Source organism: Mauremys mutica, chromosome 4, assembly GCF_020497125.1.
Source record: "Mauremys mutica isolate MM-2020 ecotype Southern chromosome 4, ASM2049712v1, whole genome shotgun sequence".
Classification (NCBI taxonomy): Eukaryota; Metazoa; Chordata; order Testudines; family Geoemydidae; genus Mauremys; species Mauremys mutica.
Genome location: NC_059075.1, coordinates 48,695,343 through 48,720,624, shown reverse-complemented (window position 1 = coordinate 48,720,624; position 25,282 = coordinate 48,695,343). Strand labels below are relative to the sequence as shown.

The following is a 25,282-nucleotide window of genomic DNA, read 5'->3' as shown; positions in this document are numbered from 1 at the left end:
GTGGAAGCAGCGGCATTCAAATTCCTAACAAAGACAACACTAAACATATAAGACCAAATGAAAGTCAGATGTACTAAAGACATGAGAATAAAGGGGAGGGGGGAGAAACAGTGGAAAACAGAATGAGCATAATCCAGAGAAATGTCTTTAGACAATCACAGAGGTTCATTAATTTTCATAAGAGAATGAGCCCCAGGCTGCAAAATTGGACAGTCATGTTTTCTTGTTGAACAACCAAATCTGAAATCTTAGCTGCCTGGTATCAGAATTCCACCCTCTTCCCCCTGTCACTCCCATCAATAACATGAGTACCTTTCTTAGCTGTAAAAAGTGAACAGTTTTGTTCACAGAATGGGCTGTATTTTACCTCTCAGAATTTGCGTGAAACTGCAATGATATCTTAATGATTTTGATGATAATTAATCATCAGTTTGCAACCTGTCTTCTATTTTTGAAAAAAAAATCGTCCTTCAAAATTGTCATTTTCAGGGAAATGCAGATTAGAGAAGTATTAAACATTTGTACACTTTGAAAACAAGCTGTAATACAAATGCCCTTGGCTAATCTGCTCCTTTTTTTGTTTTGTTTTGGGCTTTTTGTTTTGTTCACGTTTGGGGTGGGTGTTTGTTTTTTCAATACATTTTTATTTTTTGTTAAAGGTGGTAAAGCCTCCAAAACCTTGACACCGTAGAAGCATCGTAAATAACTTTGCCACTTTCTTTGCTCATGGCAGCCTGTTTAGATTTTTTTCTGTGATATACTATACTATCTTCAGAATGATGGTGCTTAAGAGTTAGAACTGTATAGTGGACTATTATCTCTCCCCTCAGTAGAATTCACTGTAGATCATTTAACCTGTTGATAATTTGGCTTTTCTGAACTTATTGCCCTGATCTGGAAAGATAATTTTATGTGTCCCTAAACATGTGTCATTTTATGCAGAAGACAATCCACAGAGTATACTAATCAGTTATATAAACTACAAATCTAGGATTCTAAATGTTGCTGTCAACCACGAGGGACTTACTGTGGTAAAAGTAAAGAAAAAGAAAGAAAAAACATTATTGCAACACCAGGGGGATGCATATGTAGTGGTGTTTGTGTCTATTGCATACCTTATGAAACCTGTTTAATGATCTCTGTGTGAGTTTCTGTATTCCTTGGCTAGAAGTGCCTGAACAGAAAAAATGCTACATTTCTCCAGACTATAACTTAGGTGCAGGCTAATAGACCAATTGGAATAGAGCTTTGTAGAATGGCTGCTAGTGAGAAAAGTAGTGATTTCTAAGATGGCTAGACTGTTGTTTTGGTATCTAGCGCCTTTGAATCTTATTTCTGTAATTAAAAATTAAGTATTTCATAAGGAAATCCAGGTGGGTACTTTGTGATTCACAGACTATGGTAACTTTATTGACCAATGTAGAACTATTACACTTGAAGGACAGGTTTGTAAAAGAGCTAAAATAGCTTCCAGTGTGCAATATATGTGTGTAGAGAACAGGAATTGGCACAAGTTTTTCATATGTTCTGGTGGAAGAATTTGCTCTCCCAATCCTATTGTCGCAGTCTCCTCTCCCCTCCGCCCCCAACTAAACCAATTGATGCCATAGAAACTACGAGTCTTGTGAGCTCTGTGAAGGAAAATGGTCTCTTCACTGTTCTGGCTTCCAGTGCTTACCTCAGGGTATTTTACTTTGTGAAGGGGAACAGCATCACATTAACTTCTTTGCTAAATTCCCACTAGGTTCAGGAGTTACAAAGCTCCCAAGAGCAACCATTTTTTTCTAGACCTGCTCCTTCCAGAGCTGTAGATACCAAGCCTCCTGTAAGGTGGCTTTGACATTGACTGTTACTGCCAAGGTGATTTATTATACCACACTAGAGCTGGGGCTGTCTTTGGAGGATCCAGCGTGCATCAGACCTGCCTGGAAGGGAGGAGCTGGACCAGAGAACAGATTGATTAGACCAGCTGGGTAATCTGAATTTCAGACGAGACCTTTCCATAGATCAACCTCTTTTTTAAACCCCCTGCTCTGACTGAAGAAAAGAGGAGAATTCATTATAAAGTGCAAACTCTATTTTTGAGGTGTCTGAAATATTCTAGATTCTGTCTATAGATATTTGCAAGTACTGAAAAAGTTTTACCTAACTATTGGGAATAATTCCATGGGTTAGTTATTTTCTTTTTGAAAATTGTGTTTTGAATAAATCTGTTGTTTTACTAGTTTACAGGGTGACTGGCCCCATTAAGAGGTAGTGCAAGCCAGTGCACCTGTGAATCCTCATGTGCCTCCCAACTGGGGTTAAGAGAAGGCATCGAGACCATATAAAGACACAGGAAAGGAGTGTGCCTGAGAACTGACTGAGGAGTCAGTCAGGGAAAGGAGCAGGTCAGAGCTGCTGGAGGTAGAACAGAGAGCTGGTGAGGGATACTTGGGGTGGGGGAGCTGGAAGAGAGAACTATTGGTTTGAACTGACCTAAGCTGTGGATTCCTGAAGAGCATAAGGTTTGGACAGGGGCCCCTAGGAAAAAGGAAAGCTCCAGTTTGGTCAGGGGAAGCCAAGCCCAGAAGCAAGAGGACTGTTGCTGGAAGGTGGATCTCCAGTTGCAGGCATAGGAATCACAGACAAGGCCTGGGGAATGGAACACTGAAGGAGAGGGGGAGTTCTCTGGGCGAAGATCTGGGCAGAGGACTGCCAGAAGAGTCCAGGAACAAGGGGTTGGTCTCCAAGGGACATTTCCTGAGTGAGATATGACTCTCAGGGAGAACTGGGGAGTAGAACCTGTTGCAGAGCTTTCTCATGGGAGATCTGACTTGGGAGCTCTGGTGGAAGAGCCATGAGATCAGTCATTCAAGGTAGAGGTCTGGAGAGTGGGACATTGGAGCAAGGGCAAAGGAACTGAGAATGGAGTGCTGGTGGACTCTCGGGTGGGCTACCTGCAAGTGATGTTCCTGCACAGGGGAACAGAAAACCGCTGTACCTATTATATGTTTATTGTGGGAATGGAGAAGGGTTTTACAAGCGTTTTGAGGAACCACTGCATAGGTGCATATGAATAAATTATGCTAAGAAGCAGGCTTTGTATTGGACACTAAAAGACTATGTTCTTTTCATGTGCAGACAAGTAGGGAAACTGAGGCAGGGATCACCTGTTCCACTGCAGCCTGCTGTTGGAGGATGCTCCATGTGGAGACTGCCTTATGACACTGCTGTGTCTCATTCTAATACCCAGGAGTGGCTTCAGGATAAAGTGTATTGCTTTTATAGGGAGAGTAAGGTTGTTAAAATGTAATTTCCCCTTATATAGGGAAATGGAGAATATGATATATACCTTGTAATGTGTAGGACATAGGTTTGTTAGGGGAGAAGGCCCGGTACTTATATTAAACACACACAAATTCAGTCTGCTCAGAGTTCTGGAAACATCTAAATCCCACTGGGCATGCTCAAAGGTAGAGCTGGGTGGAGAAAGGTAATTCCATTTCACGGAGGATTTTTATATTTCAAAATTTGGTTTTATAGCTCCATAGATTCCAAGGCCAGAAGGGACCACTGTGATCACTTAGTCTGACCTCTGGTATAACACAGGCCATAGAACTTCCCAAAAATAATTCCGAGAGCATCACTTTAAGAAAAACATCCATTCTTGATTTAAAATTTGACAGTAATGTAGAATCCACCACTAACCTTGGTAAATTGTTCAAATGACTAATTACTCTCACCATTGTAAATGTATGCCTTATTTTCAGTCTGAACTTGTGAAGTTTCAACTTTCAGCCACTGGATCACGTTATACTTTTCTCTGCTAGATTGAAGAGCCCATTATTAAATATTTGTTCCCCATGTAGATACTTATAGACTGTAATCAACTCACCCCCAACCTCCTCTTTGTTAAGATAAGTAGATTTGCACTCTTAGAGTCTATCCCTATAATGCATACTTTCTAATTCTTTTATCATTCTCATGTTCTTCTCTGAACCCTCTCCAATTTATCAACATCTTTCTTGGAATATTCCAGCAGCTGTTGTACCAGTGTCAAATATAGAGGAACTTCTCTACTCCTGCTTAAGGTTCCTCTGTTTATATATCCCAGGATTGTATTAGCTGTTTGGTCACTGAGTCACATTGGGAGCACATTTACAGCTGATTATTCATCACAGCCCCCAAATCTTTTTCAGAATAACTTCTTCCCAGGGTAGAGTCCCTCCCCATACTCTTTGTTCCTGGATGTATACATTTACATTTAACTGTATTAAAACACATATTGTTTGCTTGCACCCAGTTTACCAAGTGATCTAGATCACTCCGAATCAGTGACATGTTGTCTTCATTATTTATACTCCCTTGATTTTTTGTGTCATCTATAAACTTTATTAGTGATGATTTTATGGTTTCTTCCAGGTTATTGATAAAAATATCATATGGCCAAAACCTGATCTCTGAAGGACCACACTGGAAACAACCCACTTCCCCATTTACAGTTATGTTTTGAGACCGATCAATTAGCCAGCCTTTAATCCATTTAATGTGTGCCATGTTAATTTTATATTATTTTAGTTTTTTAATCAAAATGTTGTGCGGTACCAAGTCAAACACCTTACAGAAGTCTAATATTATGACCTTTATCGACCAATTCAAAATCATTGCTATTCAGGATTAAAATAAAAAATGCAGTCTGTGAAAGCAGATAGAATCCCGGCGCTTGGCAGATGGAGGAAGCTGCAGACCTGGGGTCCCTGATTCCAGGGCAGCTGAAACCCCAAACTGGAAGCCCAGTCAGGCATAGGTGCTGAAACTGGTGGTGTGGCAACACCCCCTGGCTTGAAGTGGCTTCCATCATATACAGGGTATATGGGTTTGATTCACTGGCTTTCAGCACCCCCACTATACAAATTGTCCCAGCACCCCTGTAGTCAGGTAAGGTAACAGAGAACCCAGCAGGTTTCTAATAAAACCCTGCCCCAGTTTCATTGAAATCCTAGTGTCTCCACAAAATGGTTTGATTTTTTCCAAATCAGAAGATTCTGACAAAAATGTTTTATCCAGATTTTTCCAGTCTGCTCTATTCAGAGGCTTGATACAAGTTTTAACATAGTCGTTCCCACGCTGCTAACTTTATACTTTCTCTTTATATTCTTTGCTCCTCAGTATGAACCAGTGACTTTGACATGTCTGAAAAAACACTGATTTGGGAAAAAAACGTTATTTTCTCAATAAACTGCAAAATGCTTTTGTCAGTAATGATCTGTAATATTTAATGTATATTTCTAAATGTATTTATTCTGTCTTTTGAAATTTCAGCATATTGATATGAACATTGTAGCTATAAGCTGTCTTGTAAAGTGAACCAAAATGCATTTTTTAAAAAGCAGTCTCTTTGAGATCCCTAAACATTAACAGAATAGATGTATAGGGACACATATTACAAATAATTAAATTTAAAAAAAATTAAAAATCTGTTCTTCTGTCCCATACCTGCCAAGACATCAGGTCAAGCCCTTTAGCGTTCAGTGTTATTTCTCCTACAGGAGATGGATGACATCATTCACACCTAAAACAGTTTAAGCAAGGCAGCTCCTGCCCTGTTTTTGGTGTTAGTAATGTCACCACTGTTGCAGCAGAAATATGGAAACTTTGGGGCATGAACTGAGGTCTTGGCTGGTAAAAATCTTTCTGTTCACGTTTTATTATGTGTTTATTTGTCATTTCTAATTCCACACATGCATTCAGTTAATAATTTGGTATCTCAAATAGTTTATTACATTTATTTTGTTAAGGAGGCATTTCAATTCACCTTTTAATTGCATAAGACATGTGGAAACAGATTATATCCACTCTCCAAGCGCTCAAATAATTTTAATAGAACTAACATCCTTCAGGGATTGTTCTAAAACCACATAGTATTATTAAGTGCTAATGTGTGTATCGGGATCTGTACATTAGCAAATGTATATGTGAGTAATATACATATGGCGGTTTATCACCTTAGAGACTCCACATCTACAGAGCCTGTTATGCATCATATATTTGTCTCTGGGATAGAAAAACCTTTTCACGTGAACTGGCCTTTTCTGCAGGTGTCAGGACAATACAACCTAGGAATCAATAGTGGTTAAAATGGCCCTTTCGGAATACCATTTCTCCACATGAATGGGGTGCACCTGCAAACATGTTGCGTGATATAAGACAGTCTGGAGAAATATTGTGATAGCACAGTCTGACAGGTCTTCACTTCTACAACTTACCTCAAATTTTCTGAGCAGATCTGAAGGGAGGTAAATTGCAGAGTAAGCACAATCGCTCTTGAACATGTCACCAGAAAACAGTGGGTACTGGCAGAGTGAAGATAATCCAATGTGGAAATCATAACGTTTCTTTCCCTGGGTGAACCCCAGGGGATGACTACTATACACCTCACATGGAACCGTGCAGGGGCTTTAGCAGCTTTTGATATCACTGGGAGCTGGAAGGGAAAAATACTGGGTATAGGGTGAAGGAAGGTCATCAGAATAAATTGAAACAATACATGACATAGATGGTTATGGAGATGCAAAAAAAGTGATAAGAGAATGTGTCATCCTTGGAATGTTTCATCCTTGTTGCTAGCAATAGATATTCTGCCCTTGGAGAGAGGATGGAGGCGTATCATCAGAAGACCAAGAATAGTCCTAGGGCAGGCAGTAGCCAACCAATGATCTAGGGGTCATTTTCAAAGGCAGAAAGGCCAGTTAGGCATCCAATTCCATTGAAAGTCACTGGGAACTGGGCACCTAAACCTGCCTTATGGGCCTTTGAAAATCTTCCCCTCAGAGCGAAAGAGATGGTAGCAAGAAAGTGGCAGCAAATGATACTGAATGATAACTACATAATAAGGTGCTCAAAGGAACAATACCTGAATCCACTGTCTTTTCTAGAGAAATGCATAAGCCAGTTTGGATCCGGTGTGGGGTCCCAAGTCAGACGCAGGAACTGTGAAAAAAGAATATTTGGAATGTATAAGCTATGAACTATGGGGGAGAGACACTGCCCAGAGAATCAGATTGAGAGAGAAAGATTGCAGGGAGGTTTCACTGCAATGATGTGAGCCTCCCTAAAAGAGGTAAAGAAAGGCCCAGGTTTAGGTAAGTTAGTATACATTTAAATGGTATTTTAACACTTATCTCCATATTTGTGATGTTCCTTTGGATAAACAGATCACACATGTTTTGAAAAATCTGTCCTTCGTTACTGCAATTTCATACTGGGTCACAGGCTCCTGGAGAGAAATATATAGCAGGGGCCAAACCCAGTTGAATGTGCTGGAGGTAATATTGTTCTGGGAAACAGGGTGGGCTGTACTCTGGTGATCCAGTCCAAAAGTCAGGTAACTGGGGGGCTGACAGAAGTGCAGGTATGGGCCTGTGGCTTGAAAGGCTCTTCATGGAAGAGAGAGAGAGTGGGGTCAAAGTGCAGCACAACCCTGGAACCATAATAGTTGGTAAAAGGATTTAAATTTAGATAAAGCAGTGTGATGCTGTCTCTCATGAAATCATACTTGAAAAATGAAATGCAAATTGGCTTGGATAGAAACATTGTCATGTGGATGAAATCTGGCTAAAAGATCATAAACAGAGTGGAATAATAAAGAGCCACGTATAGGTTTCAGGCAAAGTGTCCAGTTGAGGATCTGATGAGATCAGTGTTGATCTTTAACATCTTCACTAATTATCTGGAAAAGGAACTAAGCAACAAGTTTTTGAAATTTGCAGGTGATGCTAAGTTGGGAGGAGTTGTGAACAACAGTCAGTACAAAGAAATAACACCTTTGAACCTACAGAGATTAGAATCACAAGCAGAAAATAAACTGAGCATAAGTTTGGGAAACTGTAAACCAATACTTGTGGTGAGCAATCTAAAATGCACATACTCAGTAGCAAAAAGAAATATTGTAATATGTAAAACTGGAAGAGATTAGAGATGATAGCAGCAAATTTGACAGTTTACAATATGAAATGTTTGCAGAAAAAAAGCCATTATGATTTTGACCTGCATATGCAATGGCATTCCATGATGGAGTAGAGACATAATCATCCCTCTCCATATAGAGCTTGAAATTATGCATTCAAATCTTGGTACCACATTGGCAAAAAGATACTGGTAAACTGGAGAGAATATTTTTTTCTCCTCTCTGTAATCAGGAGACCTGAAAGATTTGACTTATGAGGAAAGTTCAAAATAGCTATCTGGGTAAAACTAAGAGGTGACCAAGGGAAAACATAACAGCTTACTAATAGTGGAAGGATTTAAACAAAGTTTGAGAGTCATTAGGTGTAGTGAAATTGAGAAAGGGTAAAAGTAGGCAGAATTCAAGAAAATATGACGAGTCATATTAGGTTGTATAATAGTTTTCCAAAGGAAGAGGTTGAAATTACATCATGTGGGACATTTAGAATGGAGATGGACTAGAAAATATGCTGTAGGGATCTCTTCTGAATTAGGAAAGGGAGGCTGGATGTTCTATTTTATGATATTTTTTCATGTCTAATGTCCATAATATAAAATTAGTATTCTGTATCCTAAGATTTTGAGGCTAGTAATCTCAATTTGCTTGATGGGGCATGCATAAGATAGACTCATAGAAATAAGAGATGAAAACTACCTATAAGATCATCTAGTCCATTCCCCCCCTGGCTTCAGTGTAGGATTGTTCCAAATGGTATATTCTCCAGTGCTTTCTCCAGTCTAGTTTTTAATGTCTCCAGGGATGGAGCTTTCACTGCTTCCATTAGGAGATTATTACACAATCTAATAGATCTCACTGTCAGAGAAACTTCCCTGATGTTTAGCTTAAATTTTCTTAATTTAATTCCATTAGTCCTAGCTATTATACCCTCTTATACTTACCCATGCTAAATAAGTTTTCTCTCTCCTTGATATTCTTACTTGTGAAATACAAATAGACATTTATATTCCTTCTTCCCCTTAATCATCATTTAGCTAATCTTGTTTAGTTCTTGGAATCTTTCCTCTACCCCTTTAACCTTTTAATCATATTTTTTTATTCTTTATTAAACTCCCACCAGTTTGTCTGTAACTTTCCAGGTGTGCTAGGTGCAATATCAATTCCCAGACAAAAAACGTTAAAATGGAGTTATGGTTGAGAGTATGTGTGAGTAATGTAAGATAAAACATTTCAAAGATGTTGTAATTATCTCATAACAAATAATTATGAACCCAGATTATTCAGAATTAATATTAAATTTAAAAGAAATCCAGACATGTTAAAAGACAATGCATTGTTAGGGCACCCAAACAACCGTATTTCTGTCCTGTAGTAACACTATGCAATAACCATGTGATTATTATTATGAAGCTTGAGAGCTTATCTCTCTCATCAACAGAAGTTGGTCCAATAAAAGATATTTCCTCATCCACCTGGCCTCACTAATATTCTGGGACTGATGTGGGTACAACAACACTGCATATTATGATGAAAGCATTCTAGTGCTTGGGGTCCCAAATTAGCTTAAGCTAATTTTAAAGATACATTACATTTTAATTCCTTTTTATTATGGTATTATGGGACAAAGAAATATTCAGGATTATATTTATTTTTCCCATTATTTCTCTTTCAGCAGAGACCAGTGCATGAACTCTTCTCCAAAGAAACTCTAAAAGAACTGTCTTATCTCAAAATGGCTACCATTTCCCATTGTTCTCAACAGGCTTATGGCCAGAGGTTGCCCTCAGTTATGTGTGCCCTCTGGCAAAATATTCACTGCCTCCTGTTGTTCTCAGTAACCGTAAAACCAAGCTGCTATTGGGGAAAATGATAGCCCAATACTGTTAGGAGATAGAGAGAAACACTGAGGAACTGGTGGATACAGAGGCCACCTGTGCTAAAAGCAATATTTGACTTCAGTCTCATTGAGTACAAAAGATAATGGCAGCTGATTTGAAAGACGCTGATTCTTTTGGGGATTCTGTGAAGGAAAAATTATTGTTGAGCAGCTATTGAAGGAGAAACTTTCATTTGTGAAAAATTATGGCAAAATTACCATTATCCAAACATTTCTTCATATGTAGCCTATGCGCAAGATTTCAGTATTCCATATAGCCCAGTTTTCAAATAATGGCACCTAAACAGGATATCCAAATCCTGAACCTATCCTAAAACAGGCAAAGATATAGTAGATTAAAAGAGAAAAAAGCCTAGAGATACAAACTGGTGAGCCAAGAGAAGGTTTTTAAAGAAACTATTACTCTATGCCCAGCCCTTTCTTAAATCTAGACTTTTATGAAACCCATTCTAGAAGTTCCTTCATAAGAGCAAGTTTGAACAAGCACTGACAATATTTAATTTACTGTTTACTTAAAACAGGCTTGTGCTGAATAGTTTGTAATCATGCACTTCACAAGAGATGCACCATGCATATGCCTCACATAGCAAAAGAGCACCTAAAGGACCTAAGAGTAGGTTGGGTAATTTCATGTAATTGAAGCTGAGTATAGATGCAGCTGGATGTGGCACTGTTTCAAGATGATGTGGATGCGTTTGATAGGAAAATTGGAAAAGATGAGGTATTCTTCATTAGGAAGGGGAAAAAAAGACTTGCTGCCCTAGAAAAGATTCATTTAACATAACGCACCAGATATTACAATACAGCTTGATTTTCAGGTGCACCTATTAACCAGTAATAATGTTAAACTGAAGATGTAAAATATGATGAATAAAGATGGGCCAAAACTTCTGGGGTTTGAGTTGCAACTTTGTAGTTGTGCAAAATTCAGATTTTACTGATGTATTTTTCAAGGCACAAATGCTGTGAAAATGCATGAAATTCAGCAAAAATTAAATTTATACTAGCATATTGGCCTCAAGTAGAAGGGGCCACACACTCACAGGTAGGTATAAATACAAAGAACAGCAAAGAAAATTGTCAGCTTGATGTAGTGGGGTGCCAGTTTTGGAACTTCAACTATGTAAAATATTTTTTTGTTACAAATGTTAATTACTATAACTACAGCACACAAATAAACAGGAAAGATTGGTAACAGTAATCGATAATCCCTACAACAGCAAGTCCACAGCTGTTTTTATATATGTCAGTGGCTCTCAACCTTTCCAGACTACTGTATCCCTTGCCGGAGGCTGATTTGTCTTGCGTATTCCCAAGTTTTACCTCACTTAGAAACTACTTGCATACAAAATCAAAAATAAAAATAAAAAGGGTCACAGCACACTATTACTGAAAATGGTTTACTTTCTCATTTTTACAATGTAATTACAAAATAAATCAGTTGTAATATTAATATTGTACTTACATTTCAGCATGTAGTATATAGAGCAGTATAAACAAATCATTGTATGAAATTTTAGATTGTACTGATTTCGCTAGTGCTTTTGATGCAGCCTGTTGTATAACTAGGCAAATATCTAGATGAGTTGATGTACCCCCTGGAAGACCTCTATGTAGCTCCAGGGTTATGTGTAGCTCTGGTTGAGAACTACAGAAATACATGACTTGTGAAAAATATGATTGTGATACAGCTGAAGGTGACATCAGCAATATATACATTACATGCATTTAACTGTGTAGACTAGCATTTCACCATTATAAAGACAAAATTGGACCAGACATGGGGAAAGTTTTAAAAAAAATGAGATTCTCTCACTTCTTGGATATTTTCCAGTTTTATTGTGTTATATAAAATATAACTTCCGAAGAGTTTGACCTAGGAACTCCAAGTTTGTTTTACTCTTCTCTGGTAAGGGGTGATGCACTGGAGGGCAGAAGAGATAAATAATTGTTAATCAAAGCAATTTTCATGTGAATTTTAAACAATGTAGTGTTCTAAAGAAGCCATATGCCAAAACACTGGCCTGACAGAGGCTTATAACAACACATTAGTCTCAGGCCAGCATACTTTTTTTTTTTTTTTATAGTCCACACCAAGCAGAAATATCCTGCAAAGTCTCTAGAAAAGAGACCAGGGAGTCTGCATCAAATTTCCTTAAAAGCTCCTTGCTCATACTTTCCCTATCAAAAGACCCCCAGTGTCTAGGAAATTGCACAGGACTGTGAACCTGGAGACCTCATGTTCTAGTCCCGTCTTTTCCACTGACTGGCCTGAATAACAATTCACAAATATTTATTGCAGCCTCACACCAGCCATGTAAACATAGATAAATATCATAATCTCTATTTAACAAATGAGGAAAAAGAGACATAAGATCACGTGACTTGCCTAAACTTATAGGACAATGTAAGAATCTAAACCAGATTCTCCACACCTGCTGCTCCCATTGACTTCAATTGGAGATGTGGGAGCTCAGCATCTTTGAAAATAATTCCCTACATCTTGTCTTATGCAGTTGCCAAATCCACTAGATTGTAATGCTTCTGAATCAGTATAGTGAACATAATGGTACCTACATATCTGCATGTAGCTATAAACATACTAAACCCCATATATTTTCAGATTTCACCTGTGGAATGTGAAATTTCAGTATTTCCAGATGAATAAAAAACGGCACAGAGGACCACAGTCCCTTTCCTAGCAAGTCAAAATCTCTCTGTGTCTCAGTGTCCTCTTCTGTAAAATGAGGATATGGAGGAAAATGGGGAAATTGCCTGATAGCGGTTCCCTGAGGATTAGTTTGTGACTGTGGACATCTTAAATTTGTAAAAGCTATTATATTTGTACTGTTGATATGTAGAATGTAGTAAATGTATACTACAGTATGTACATACACACATCCCTCTGTCTCACTACGCTTTGCTATCAAACAATAATGTTGTATTTGGAGGTGCATAGAGTTTTTGAAAACAGTGTGGGCTATATATGTTTTTTTTAATTCATGATATGTCCAAACATGTATTTCTCAGTGAATTGTGTGCGTCTGTGAAAAAAATAGTAGCCAAGTGTGCCTGCAATGTGTACACAGATACAGTTTGGTTTAAATGATATGTCAGTGTAAATTTAAAACACTGAGGTTTTTAATTTTCTTGATCAGTGATGACATGAGCCTGGGGGTGGGGGGTGTTGAGTCATACATTAGGCTGGATTCTCATCCCAGAAAAGTGAATGGAAATTTATCATTAATTTTTATATACCAGTGGGATCAGTCCCATTTAGGGTGACCAGACAGCAAGTGTGAAAAATTGGGATGGGTTGGGGAGTAATAGAAGCCTATATAAGAAAAAGACCCAAAAATCGGGATCGTCCCTATAAAATCAAGACATCTGGTCACCCTAGTCCCATTGTTCCAGAGTCAGTCAATTCTCAGGGCAATGATAACGTGTGATAGTTAAGGGTATCTGGGTGAGCTTGAGTGTTCATACCCATGTGATATATTTTTTGTTTTTAACTTTAAAAAGGAACCTTAACTTAAAACATTTAGACCACAAGATTCACATAAACGTTTCTTTCTCTCTTGTTTTTAATCTTAACTGTAGTTTAATGTAGTTATCCCTGAAAATGTAGCACTTTCGATACCAGAGCACACTCAGTCCTGCTTTATGGCCTTGGTCATGAAATTCAGTACATGACATTCATTGTCACTTATTTTGAAGAAACAGCTACCACATATGGATGTGCAAGCTCTGTAAATGACCTTCAGAGCTATTTGGCAAACTGCTTATTGGAAGGAAGATCCCAGCATTATGCACTTATACCACATTCTGAAGATATTTCTTTTGTATAATAGGATATCCTGTGAACTGTTCACATTTGGACTGTAAGAGTAAAGTAATGCTGAGCAGTTCTATGCAAAAGGAATTGTGAGTGAGAACCTATACAATACAAATTAAAGTAACCTCAGGGCAACAGAGAAAATTATTCAAACCCACCAACATGTTATAAAAATCCAGTGTAACTATAAAATATGGCTTCCAGAAAACTAGTGGCATACAGCAGTGCATTTCTGTTAACTCATCCAGCTAGCAAGGGTTAGGACCCTTCATAAAGCTGCTTATGTTCTGCTGACTCATTGTGGCAGGTGCTGCTCCATGATTGAAAACAAGGGAAGTGGGAGTAGTTCTCTGGAAGGAAACCGGGTCCTTGGATTGAGGAAGTCCTGGAGGGACGGCCAAATTCAGTCTGAAATATATTTGTGGTCGTGTTTCTGAGAGCCCAGAAAAGCTCCTGGGAAAGGTGAGAGTTTGCACACAAAGACAGAGTTTGTGTGCGCTGAGAATGGGCTGGGGTTCCTTCTATTTGCACAGGTTAGTCTGTGTCAGACTGATTTATGGAATCTTTCCCCAGGTAGTGCTCTGGAACCAGCAATTTCCCAGGCAAAAAATAATTTTCCCTATTTGGATTTTAATAGTAATATTAAAATATTTTTAGTGATTAAAGGACACATCATTCAAAAGAATTTCTGAAAAGCTATACTTTGCTTATTTCAACAGCAGGCCTTTAGTGTCTGGATGAGTTTGCATAGCCAGCTGTATTAGCGATTGAGAAGTCAAATCCCAATAGTTTGCAATGGCTGTTTACATGGATGCTAAATAGAGAATGCAACCTTTGGGTTTAAAATGGCAACTCTCTTTTGTGAAGAGTTGGTAAATACATTTTAAAAAATGCTTTCTGGCTGGGTGGATAAAAATCAAGTTTTGGGGTTTTTTAAATAAAAAATATCAGATTTTTTTTAAATTAAATAGGTTTATCTTAAAAAAGAAATACATTTAAAATTGAAATTAAGGACTAAAACTTATTTTAATCTATTAAAATCACCTACATTAAATAAAGTTAATATTCAAGCAGTATATGTTTACTGTCAATGTTTTAAAGAAAGCAGAAGCAATGAATGGATGGAAGTCACTGGTTAAGCATTTGGAACCAGGGTTTGCTGAAGTGCTAAATCAGTTTTTGACAGCAGTAGCCTCTTTCACAGGTGCAGAGAGAATGTTTTCTTCATTTCAGTTTATCCAACTAGTTCAGTCCAATGACTAGTTCATTCAAATTTGAGGAACTGATTAGGAGTTGAAAAAGCAAGAAACCTTGTTTTTCTTTTCCAAGTTATGAACAAAAACTAGGTGAGAGAGGATAAAATCTGATAATTCCACAATCTTGAAGGACATGGTGACCAGAAATAATCAGTTCAATTCACTAAGTACAGATAATATTTTCTTTGTTTAATAAATCAGTTAGTTTTAAGTGCAAAACATGTTTTGATAAACTTTTTTTCTTATTTATCCAGCATATTTAAGGTAGTTTTATTTAACTAACAAAAAATTAAAATGCTGGTTTTGTGCATCCAAACAGAATATGACACAAATCATGAGTAAAAAATGTAATCATCTAGTAAATAAGAAATGTGTCATTAACCATTTTCTAACATAATAAAAAAGTAAAAAATGAAGAATCAGAATAAATGTAAATTAAGCTATATTACAGCTTAAATATAATCAATATACTCTATCTTCTGGGATATCAAAAAGATGTACTAAATTTAGTGTGCAATCTGTATTTACTTGTAAAACAACACGTTTTAATGGTTACCAACTAGAGAATCAACCTTTCTTTAGGAAAAAAAACCTAAAAACTATACATCATCAATTTTAATCTTATTTTTTATTTAAAACAGAGTTTCCTGTTTGCTCATTTAAATCATAATTAAAATTGGTGATTTAAATTATTTTGATTTAAATCTATCCACTCTGGTTTCCAGTCATTCTTTTGGCAGGGCCAATTATTTAAGTTGTGGAAGCCTTACTTCATTGATTATGTAATTATGTGGTATTTTCATAGTTTTGCAAATTTTTGCCAATGACCCTTTATAGATCCAAAAATAACTACCATGTAAGTTATACTTGTGTTAACACTGAAATAATCATGTATTCAGTATTGCCCTCTAATGATATAGTACTTAAGTTTAATTAAATGGTGAACAGTTGTATAAGTAAATAATATTCATGTGACATTTGTACACATAAGAGTTTTTTATCTATTATCAAGTAGTTCATGTACTTGTATCATACCCTATTTAGTATACCTTCAGGTTTTTTTATCAGGCACACAATGCCTGTTTAGTTTTAGGAAGTTACTAAATTGAGCTTTCCTCGGAATAAAAGCATTGTTAAATGCAGAATTCTTTAATGCAAGATGTTTTATCAGGAAGCTGCTGCTAATGTTTAGAATTTTAAATTTCCCTCTTTTCCTTCAAACTGTGCTGCTATGCAGGCAACAGTTCTTCTCAGGCCTTGTCTACACTACAAGACTATTTTGAATCAACTTAGTTCGAATTTGTGGATTCGACCTTATGAAGTCGAATTTGTGTATCCATACTAAATACACTAATTCGAATTTCTGAGTCCACATTCACGGGGCCAGCGTCGACTTTGGAAGCGGTGCACTATGGGAAGCTATCCCACAGTTCCCGCAGTCCCCGCTGCCCATTGGAATGCTGGGTAGAGCCCCCAATGCCTGCTGGGGGAAACAATGTGTCGAGGGTGGTTTTGGGTAACTGTCGTCATTGAACCGTCAATCACGCCCTCACTCCCTCCCTCCCTGAAAGCGCCTGCGGGCAATCTGTTCGTGCACTTTTCTGGTCAGTGACAGCGTGGACGCCACAGCACTGCAAGCATGGAGCCTGCTGCGATCCTCGCCATTTTCTCCTCCTCGCACTTTATCGTCCACCTCTTCCACATTCAGCTGCTGAGAAATTGGGCTACTTTTCAATGGTTCTGCAAGCACTGGGGGACCATAGGGGACGTTTTACCAACATGAACGTCGGATGGCCGGGCAAGGTTCCTGATGCGTGTGTTCTCAGGAACTGTGGGCTGCTCAGACGCCTGCTGGAAGGTAGTTTCTTCCCGTACCACGAAATAACTGTTGTGGATGTGCATTTGCCTATAGTGATCCTCGGTGACCCAGCCTGCCCGCTAATGCACTTGCTCATGAAGCCCTATACAGGCGCCTGGGACAGCGACAAGGAACTCTTCAAATACCAGCGAGCAGCGAGCAGCGTGACCTGTGACTGTTCAGTTTCTTTACAGAGAAGCTGAACCTGCCCCTGTTTCTTTACCCAGTTACTGTTGACTCTCCTCTTCGGTTCAATACCCCGTTCTCCCCGTTTCCCCCACTTCCAAGACACGTGTAAAAATAAAATACATGTCACACTGTTACTGAGGAGAGGTTTCTTTATTCATGACTTTTCGTTAAAGGGTTGAAACTGGAACGCAGACTGTGGTGGGTAGGGTGTGCGCTGATGTAAAGACCGCCTCTAAACTCAAGGAATGACAGGCTCCTGCTCCTACAGCGGTCCGCATTGCCGGACTGCTTGTTTCAACGGAGCCTGCCATCCCTCCTTTTTGGGATTCTGTGTGCGGGGGGCTATGTGGCCTTGTGGCGGAGGAGGACGGATACAGATTCCTCTGCTGCGTGACTCAGCGGTCCAGGACAAGGACCACTGTATAAGATCTGTAACCGCCCTCCCCCGCTAAAAAGTCACATCCCCACCACCCACACAGAACCTGGAAACCACCTCCCATACCGACCACGGTGCCTACTGACTGCACTGTGTGTGTGACCCGCTGCTGATCCGGCCCCCGTGTCTGTACCCTGGGAAAGGTGCCTGTCCTATGCAATTAGCAACGCACTTCCCCACGCACCCCATTCAAACACAGTCTTCAGTGAAAAAACATGACGGAAACAGTACTTAACAGCAAAGTATTTTTATTACTTAAGTACACAGTTATGGGATGGGACTGGGATTGGGACTTGTTTGAGTCCGGAAGGGAAGGACTTATGCAAACGTAGGGTATGAGAGCTTTTGGTTACTTGAGCACTCTGCTGGGGTGCAGTGACAGTATTCATGGCCCAGGGCGGGCATCCTCCTGGTTATTTAGGGTGAGGGGGGTATGTGACTTTGTGGCGGGGGAGGGCGGTTGCAGAGATACTGCCGGGGGCTCTGTCCTGCAGCGGTCCTGCAGAACATACACAAGTCGCCGGAGCGTGTCCGTTTGCTCCCTCACTAGTACAAGCATTGCTTGAGTCGCCTGCTTGTGTTCCTCACGCCACCTCTCCTCCCATTCGCTGTGTGAGCGCTGGTACAGAGAGACTTTCTCCCTCCACTGCCTCTGCTGGTCCGCCTCGGCTAGGTAGCAGCCCACACATTCATCGAAAATCGTGTCCCTTGTCTTTTTCTTTCGCCGCCTAATCTTTGCCAGCCTCTGCGAGGGGGATGCTGTGGAAGGTCTGGAGACAGTGGAAGCTGTGAGATGGGAAACAGTTAGTGAATTCCTTGCAAAGATACTTTTTTGCGAACAATTAACTGAGTCTAGGCTGTCTCTGTGAATTTTTTGTTGAGACCCCTGTGCCTGCTGTTGCACAAATCATTTGCGCGGTGGATTCTGGGTAAATGTCGCCAGTCATTCCTTCCTCCGGGAAAGCAACGGCAGACAATCATTTCGAGCACGTTTTCCATGAAATGCCCTGGCACACGCCATAGCGTGGCAACAATGGACCCTATTTTGCCTTTTGTGTATGTCACCGTATGTGTACTAGATGCCGCTGACAGAGGCGGACCAGCAGCGCTACACAGCAGCATGCTTTTGCTTTTGCATGACAGCAGCGATGGTTACCAGGCATACTGTACCGTCTACCATACCATGAACTGGTAAGAAGACGGTAATAAGATGGTCATGGTTACCTGTCCTTTTGCACTGCGCCATTTGGTGCTGTCATAAGTGCCCCTGGCCGATCAGCCAGGGGCGCAAAAGCAAAATTTGGGAATGACTCCCCGAGTCAATCCCTCCTTTTTGGGTATCTAAAAATAGAATCAGTCCTGTCTAGAATATGGGCAACTGTACTAGAGAACCACTGTATCATAGAACCAGAGAGCACAGCTGCTCTCTGGCCAATCATGCATAAATTTTGAGCTGAATGCTATTCACAGGGTGTGCTCCTGAAACAACCCCAGCTGTTCATTCCGTTCTTCCCCCAGCCTTCCTGGGTTCCAATACCATTGTCCCCCACTTGTGTGATGAAGTAATATAGAATGCATGAATAAGACACAGGTAGTCGTTTGTGAGAAATGAGTGGAAGGAAGCCTCCAGCTGCAATGATAGTCCAGAGATGACATTAAGGGGTGTGGAGGAGGGAGCCAATCATCCCTCTGCTAGTCCAGGGGCAATTGAATCTTTTCTTTACAATGAAGGGTGGGGGCTGATGGAGCTCAGCCCCCTGTTGCAATGATGAGGACGGTTACCAGCCATACTGCACCATCTACCATGAAAAATTAGGACCAGGCGACCTTGATCGACCTGTCCCAAGCAAGTTGGTATGGTTACCAGTCCTTTTGCACTGCCCCATGTGCCAATAGGCTGATGATGAGGACGGGTAGCAGTCCTATTGTACCATCAGCCACCCATGGCGGGGTGGGAGGAAGGATGTTGTTGTTGAGTGCTGCAGCAGCGCGTCTATCTGCAGCATTCAGTACAGATACGGTGACATGTAAAAGAGTCAACAGAGGATTGTTTTCCCTTTAACTTCTGGGGGTCGGGGGGGATGCGTAAATTGCCGAGCTATGCCCCGACCCACCGCGGACACTGTGTTTGACCCTAGAAGCATTTGGAGATCAGCCAAGAATGCAAATGCTTTTCGGAGACAGCAGGAACTGTGGGATACCTTGCGTCCTCGTTCCCCCCTCCCTCCATGAGCGTCCATTTGATTCTTTGGCTTTCCGTTACGCTCGTCACGCAGCTGCGTGCTGAGTCTGTGCTATGCCGTCTGTCTGGAGATTTTTTAAAAATACTTTGGACCAGGCGTAACATTACAGTAATTCCCCTACTTAGATGCAGGAGTCTCCGAGCGAGATAACCGTGAGGACGGGCACTGAAGGAGATAGAGAGCGCATGCTGCGTGAAATCTAGCACGAACCACGGACCTATGCGGCCGTGCTCTGGGAGGCAGTGCTCCCTGAATACCGCATGAAAGCCTCGCGCGGAAAAGTGTGCTATCACGGAGCACCCAATAAGGCAGCTCTCCCCAGGAACCTCCTGCTGATGCTTATCGATTAACGGCAGGAGAGCTTCGTGGAGATCTCCCAGGAGGATTTCTGTTCTATCACCATATATACAGAGACCTCCTTTTCACACACTTCAGATTGCTGTTATATTAAGAATAAAAGTTAACATGGTTAAAGCACTTACCGACTGCTCCTACCCCTGATTCAGGATCCGGGTTCATGGCCGGGGAGGGTGGGTAGGGGATCTCCGTGACGGTGATGAAGAGATCCTGGCTGTCGGGGACACCAGCGTTGTAAGCGCTGTCGCCTGCCTCGTCCTCCACAAACCCTTCCTCATCTTCCCCGTCCGTGAACATCATCGAGGAACTGTCCGTCGACACTGTCCCATCATCAGAGTCCATGGTCACTGGTGGGGCAGTGGTGGCAGGCTCCGTAGCATCCGTTGGCCGCTTTGATTTTTTGGTAGGCTTGTCTGGGGTCCTTGATTTTCACGCGGCACTGCGTTGCATGACGGCTGTATCCTCTGTCTGTATCATGGCTTTGGAGACCTTCTCGTAGGTCTTTGCATTCCGTTTGTTGGAGCGCAGCTCCGAAAGCACAGACTACTCGCCCCCCACACCGATCAGATCGAAGAGTTCCCGGTCAGTCTATGCCGGGTCCCTCTTTCTATTCAGAGATTACATGAACTCCTCTGCTGGAGAGCTCTGCATTGCTGCCGGTGCTGCTGAGCTCGCCCCGATGTCCAACCGCAAAATGAGATTCTAACTGTCCAGAAAGGAAAAGGAATTCAAATTTTCCCGGGTCGTTTCCTGTGTGGCTGGTCAGAGCATCGAAGCTCGGACTGCTGTCCAGAGCGTCAACAGAGTGGTGCACTGTGGGATAGCTCCTGGAGCTACTAAGTTCGATTTCCATCCACACCTAGCCTAATTCGAACTAGCCATGTCGAATTTAGCGTTACTCCACCTGTCGGGGTGGAGTACCAAATTCGAACTAAAGAGCCCTCTAGTTCGAATTAAATGGCTTCCTGGTGTGGACGGTTGAGCGGTTAGTTCGAATTAACGCTGCTAAATTCGATTTAAAGTCCTAGTGTAGACCAGGCCTCAGTCGAACAAAACAACAACAGAAATATTATGGAGGCACCAATTGCAGCTGAGTTAAGGATAAGCTGAGTTTAATACTTCAATCAGGGATTTAACCTCTGTTGTGTATCTTTCCTAAAATTGCAGCACATACTCTTTAAATATAGAATGAATTTTCTGCAAGTTTACAAGTAAATCCATTAATTATTTATTTTTTAATAAATTTTAAAAATGGTCTTTTAAGAAATTAAGCATAGTATCAGACCTCCATTTTTGTTTGTTTGCATGTTCCTGAATAATCAGACAGAATTGAACAACACAGATTCTTCCAACTTCCCATATAATTAACACATACGCTATCCCTGGAAGCTGGAGCCTTGTCCTCTATTTGAATGCTTAAGTCCTGTTTGTATGCGGGAGCATTCTATGCATCAATATAGGATTTTCCTAGAGAGAGCAGTATTCTATGTAACCACACTTGAGCAACAAACTTTACCAAACCTCAATCAAATAAAAATGGTGTTCTCTTATTACAGCTTGCTGTGTTTCCCCCCCCCCCACCCCTTTCTGCTGCTTTCTGCCAGTGGCAGCTTTTGTCCCATGGAGGCCCCCTGCAAAGCTCAATTCTGGGGCCCCGGCTTTTGCAGAGGACACCATTTTGCTCTACAAAATGGCATCCTCCATGCAGCACGACCTCACATGCAGTGTGTGCAAGATCACACCACATGGAAAACGCCATTTTGTAGAGCAAAGTTGCATTCTCCAGACAGGTGGAGTGTGTTCTGGCTCCCCTGCAACTGTGTTTGTCACCAGGGAAAAGTAACTGAGTCACTGTCCCTCCTCACTGCCTTGAGGACCCCTGCAATTGTATGAACTATAGGTATCTAATGCCCGCTAATGCTTTATCCTAAGGCCAAACTGCATTGTTCCCTGTCACACCATACAATTCAAATTGCTATAGTTGGGTTTAATAGGGATTGGTAACAGGAAGGAACTGGTCTATTCTACTTGCAAATGTTTGCTTTGTTTCCCTCAGAAAGGAAGCTTAGATATTTTGTGGTGCCTGGTAGTTAATTAGCAGGATTTGGAGCAACTGAGGGCAGTTGGTGGAGAAACTAAAGTACAGTTGGGCACATGCACAGTTCAGTCTAATATCTACAAACGAACTCATTCCCAGATGGAGAATGACCCTTTCATCCAGAGAGCCATGTACTTATTGTTCTCACTCTTCACACAACTCCCACAGATGACAGTAAGAACTGCCTGTGGGACTGAGGGCCTCATATGAATTATGATTAAATATTCCAAGTATTTCCCTCTTTCTTTTTTTTTTTCCTCAACAGTTTGGATAAGAAATTATAAATCATAGTTCAAACTTACCTAATGGAGATATCAAAGTGGCATATCATGCCTGTTGATGAAAGGGTAACTCCTGCTTCCAGATCATCTTTATGTTAACAGCTTAGAGTATAATTTGCAGAATAAAATGTAATTAATTTCTGCAAAGCAAATGTGATAATTAGAGGCTCATTGTAAAATAATAATGCTAGTTAACGATACTAATGCCCAAAAGATTAAAAACATTTGTTTTATCAATTAAAGAAGGAGGTACCTGATGCAGCATGATTTGTTGTTTGAAAAGGGGGATGGGAGTTAAATCAGAACCGCAATATTAATGGATTTTCATGGGTGGGCATAAGGCTAATATATTCAGTGTTGTACATTTTTATGGTTTCATAAATAGTAGTATTAGCAACATTTCAAAAGAAATATGAGAGAGAGCACTCATATGTGATGGAATAAACTCTGTGGTTTTTATAGAACACTGTTACTCCAGATACAGCCTACAGGATGTGACTTTTCATAAAACCTAATGAATTTCTAGATTTGTCAGCTGTTTCAACACAGATGCACTTTGCTAATCTCATGGAAATATTTTGATCCCAGATCTAAAATATCAATAGCTTTTAATATTGCAAGTTTGTTTGGCTATTTTGTAAATGGGGCTGTGGGTCTTGATAAAAAGTAGCAAGTAATTTTGTACAGGTTTTATGTTTAGCTGCCTCTCCAACATTTGATGCTCATATATTTTTTCCTTGCAGAGTTTTAAGTTGAATGTAGATAGCCACTGTGCTTTAAAAGAAGCTGTGGTAGAAGAAGGATGTCAACTTCTTGAGCTTATTGTATCTCACAAATCAGGTAAATCTTTCTGAAATATTGCAAGTCTTTATGTCTCCAGACTATTAAAGAATGAAGAAGCATTGCTGTAAATTACTGCATATATTCACTTCCTTATGTATTATTAATATTTACATTATCAGATTGACCTTCAAGATTTATAAATGTTTCATATACTGCTTACAATGCTGTGATACTTATAAAATGAAATACTACCTCAACTAGTCTGTTCATTTTATTTTGGTCTTGCTGCTCAGCTGAGTTTCAATTGAAATCACATCACTGAAAACTTCACACTGACATGTTCTTTGATGTAGGTGCTATGGAAATAACATTAAGATAATGAATTAGGGTTTCATATATATATATATATATATATATATATATATATATATATATATATATATATATATATTCTGCACAGGTAATTGCATTGGTAAAGATGTGGGGGGTTCTTTTTCTATTTTTTTTTGTTACTTACATAAACTAATTCTGACCTCAGCTTTAATTTATTAGCAAAATACTTTAAAAATAGTTATTTCCTTTGATTATCCTTGTCTTTTTCTGCAAAGGACTTAAATTTGGGTGCATAATTATATAATATTTTAGACGTTAGCATCACTAGCTTAATAGTAGGGTTTTAATCAGCATACTTCACTACTGGGGATTAGTGTCTTAATTTTGGCCCACTTTCATCCAATTTGCAGTTGTCCTTTTGTTTAAATTTTTCTGGTCATTACAGCTGTTGTTCCACAATCTACACCTACTTCCTGAGAGCCACAGACAGAATTTCTTTAATGCAAAACCTATAGTAAATCAGTTACTGGTATAATTCCCAGGGGGTGGAGAAGCCACAGCAAAGGTCTCAAAGCTGTACACTGAGATAAAATGTGTATGTTGCACTATGTTTAGAAAATAATAATTTAAACCACAGAAAATATACAAAGGAGTGGGAGGGATGAAATATTACATCCTGGCTAGGAAGTTATTGAATGTTTAGAGCCAGGGAAGAGAGAGCTAGAGGCGGGAGTTTCCTGGGCTTTCCCCACTACATATAAATCACTGGTTCTGTGACATTTTATTTTCCTTTAAATTCTGAGCTGAGGTATAATTAAAATGTAACATTCTGGCTCATTGTGGGCTAAAAGAGATGCTATACTATATAGTGTTGTTAATAGTATGAATACAATAGTTCCTGGCCTCATTTTCTGAGTATACTGAAATATTTGCTGTTTTTTTCTTTTAAATTTCCTGATAACCCATTGTATAAAGAATATTATTTAAAGATGTAGCTGAGTTTACAACTTTCATTTTTTTGTATCCTCATTTTGGAGAAGGACTGAAGGACATGCTGCAGATGATTGCAAGTCAGTGGAAGGAACTACAGAGGCAAATCAAACGACAACACAGCTGGATTCTTAGGGCTCTGGATATCATCAAAACAGAGATACTGGCTACTGATGTGTCTGCAGAGGATGAGGAAGGGACTGGGAGCCCCAAGGTAAGTGGCTTGAAGTTTGCCTTATTTCCTCTTATTTCCATCTTCTTTTGAACTAGGCACCACTGAAGTTTTCTTTCCACCCTAAGGCTTTTTCATTTCTACTGGGTAAACTTTGTCTTTTTTTATAAACAAAATGAAATGGCTTACTCTGAAACAATAAAAAAAGCTTAAAACTTTCAAGTTTTCCAAGAAGACCTCTTTCACAGTGTGTAAGGGACTGCAAAGGGGCAGGAAAGGGACATAAAACAATTAGTAAACAAAACATAAAGCATCTTTAACATGAATAATCAGAACGGCTTTAAATTGTTTTGTTGCAACTATAAATCACTATAATCAGTGCAATCACTCAGCTCTGACATCCATTAGCCGCTTGGTTACAGCAAATTAACAAAGAAGAGAGAAAGTGATTCATTATCTCATTCCTGTTAATGACTATCAGATGCATTGCCTAATTAGAGGATGGCCATTGTAGTGGGAAGAAGGTCGTATGCTTCGCCACAAATCTTTTTGCTCTGGTTTAAGTCTGCCATAATAGTGCATGCATTGAATACAACATGTACTTCAAAA

The 25,282-nt window shown here is 39.8% G+C and overlaps 1 protein-coding gene across 1 annotated transcript in view; it reads left to right on the top strand.

Moving 5' to 3' along the window:
• AKAP6 (A-kinase anchoring protein 6) overlaps positions 1–25,282 on the top strand; it is a 304,961-nt gene that overhangs the window by 103,962 nt on the left and 175,717 nt on the right. The window contains exons 6-7 of the mRNA XM_045013477.1: positions 23,139–23,235; positions 24,552–24,715. Coding sequence (XP_044869412.1) covers positions 23,139–23,235; positions 24,552–24,715 — 261 coding nt within the window. The remainder of the gene's footprint in view (positions 1–23,138; positions 23,236–24,551; positions 24,716–25,282) is intronic.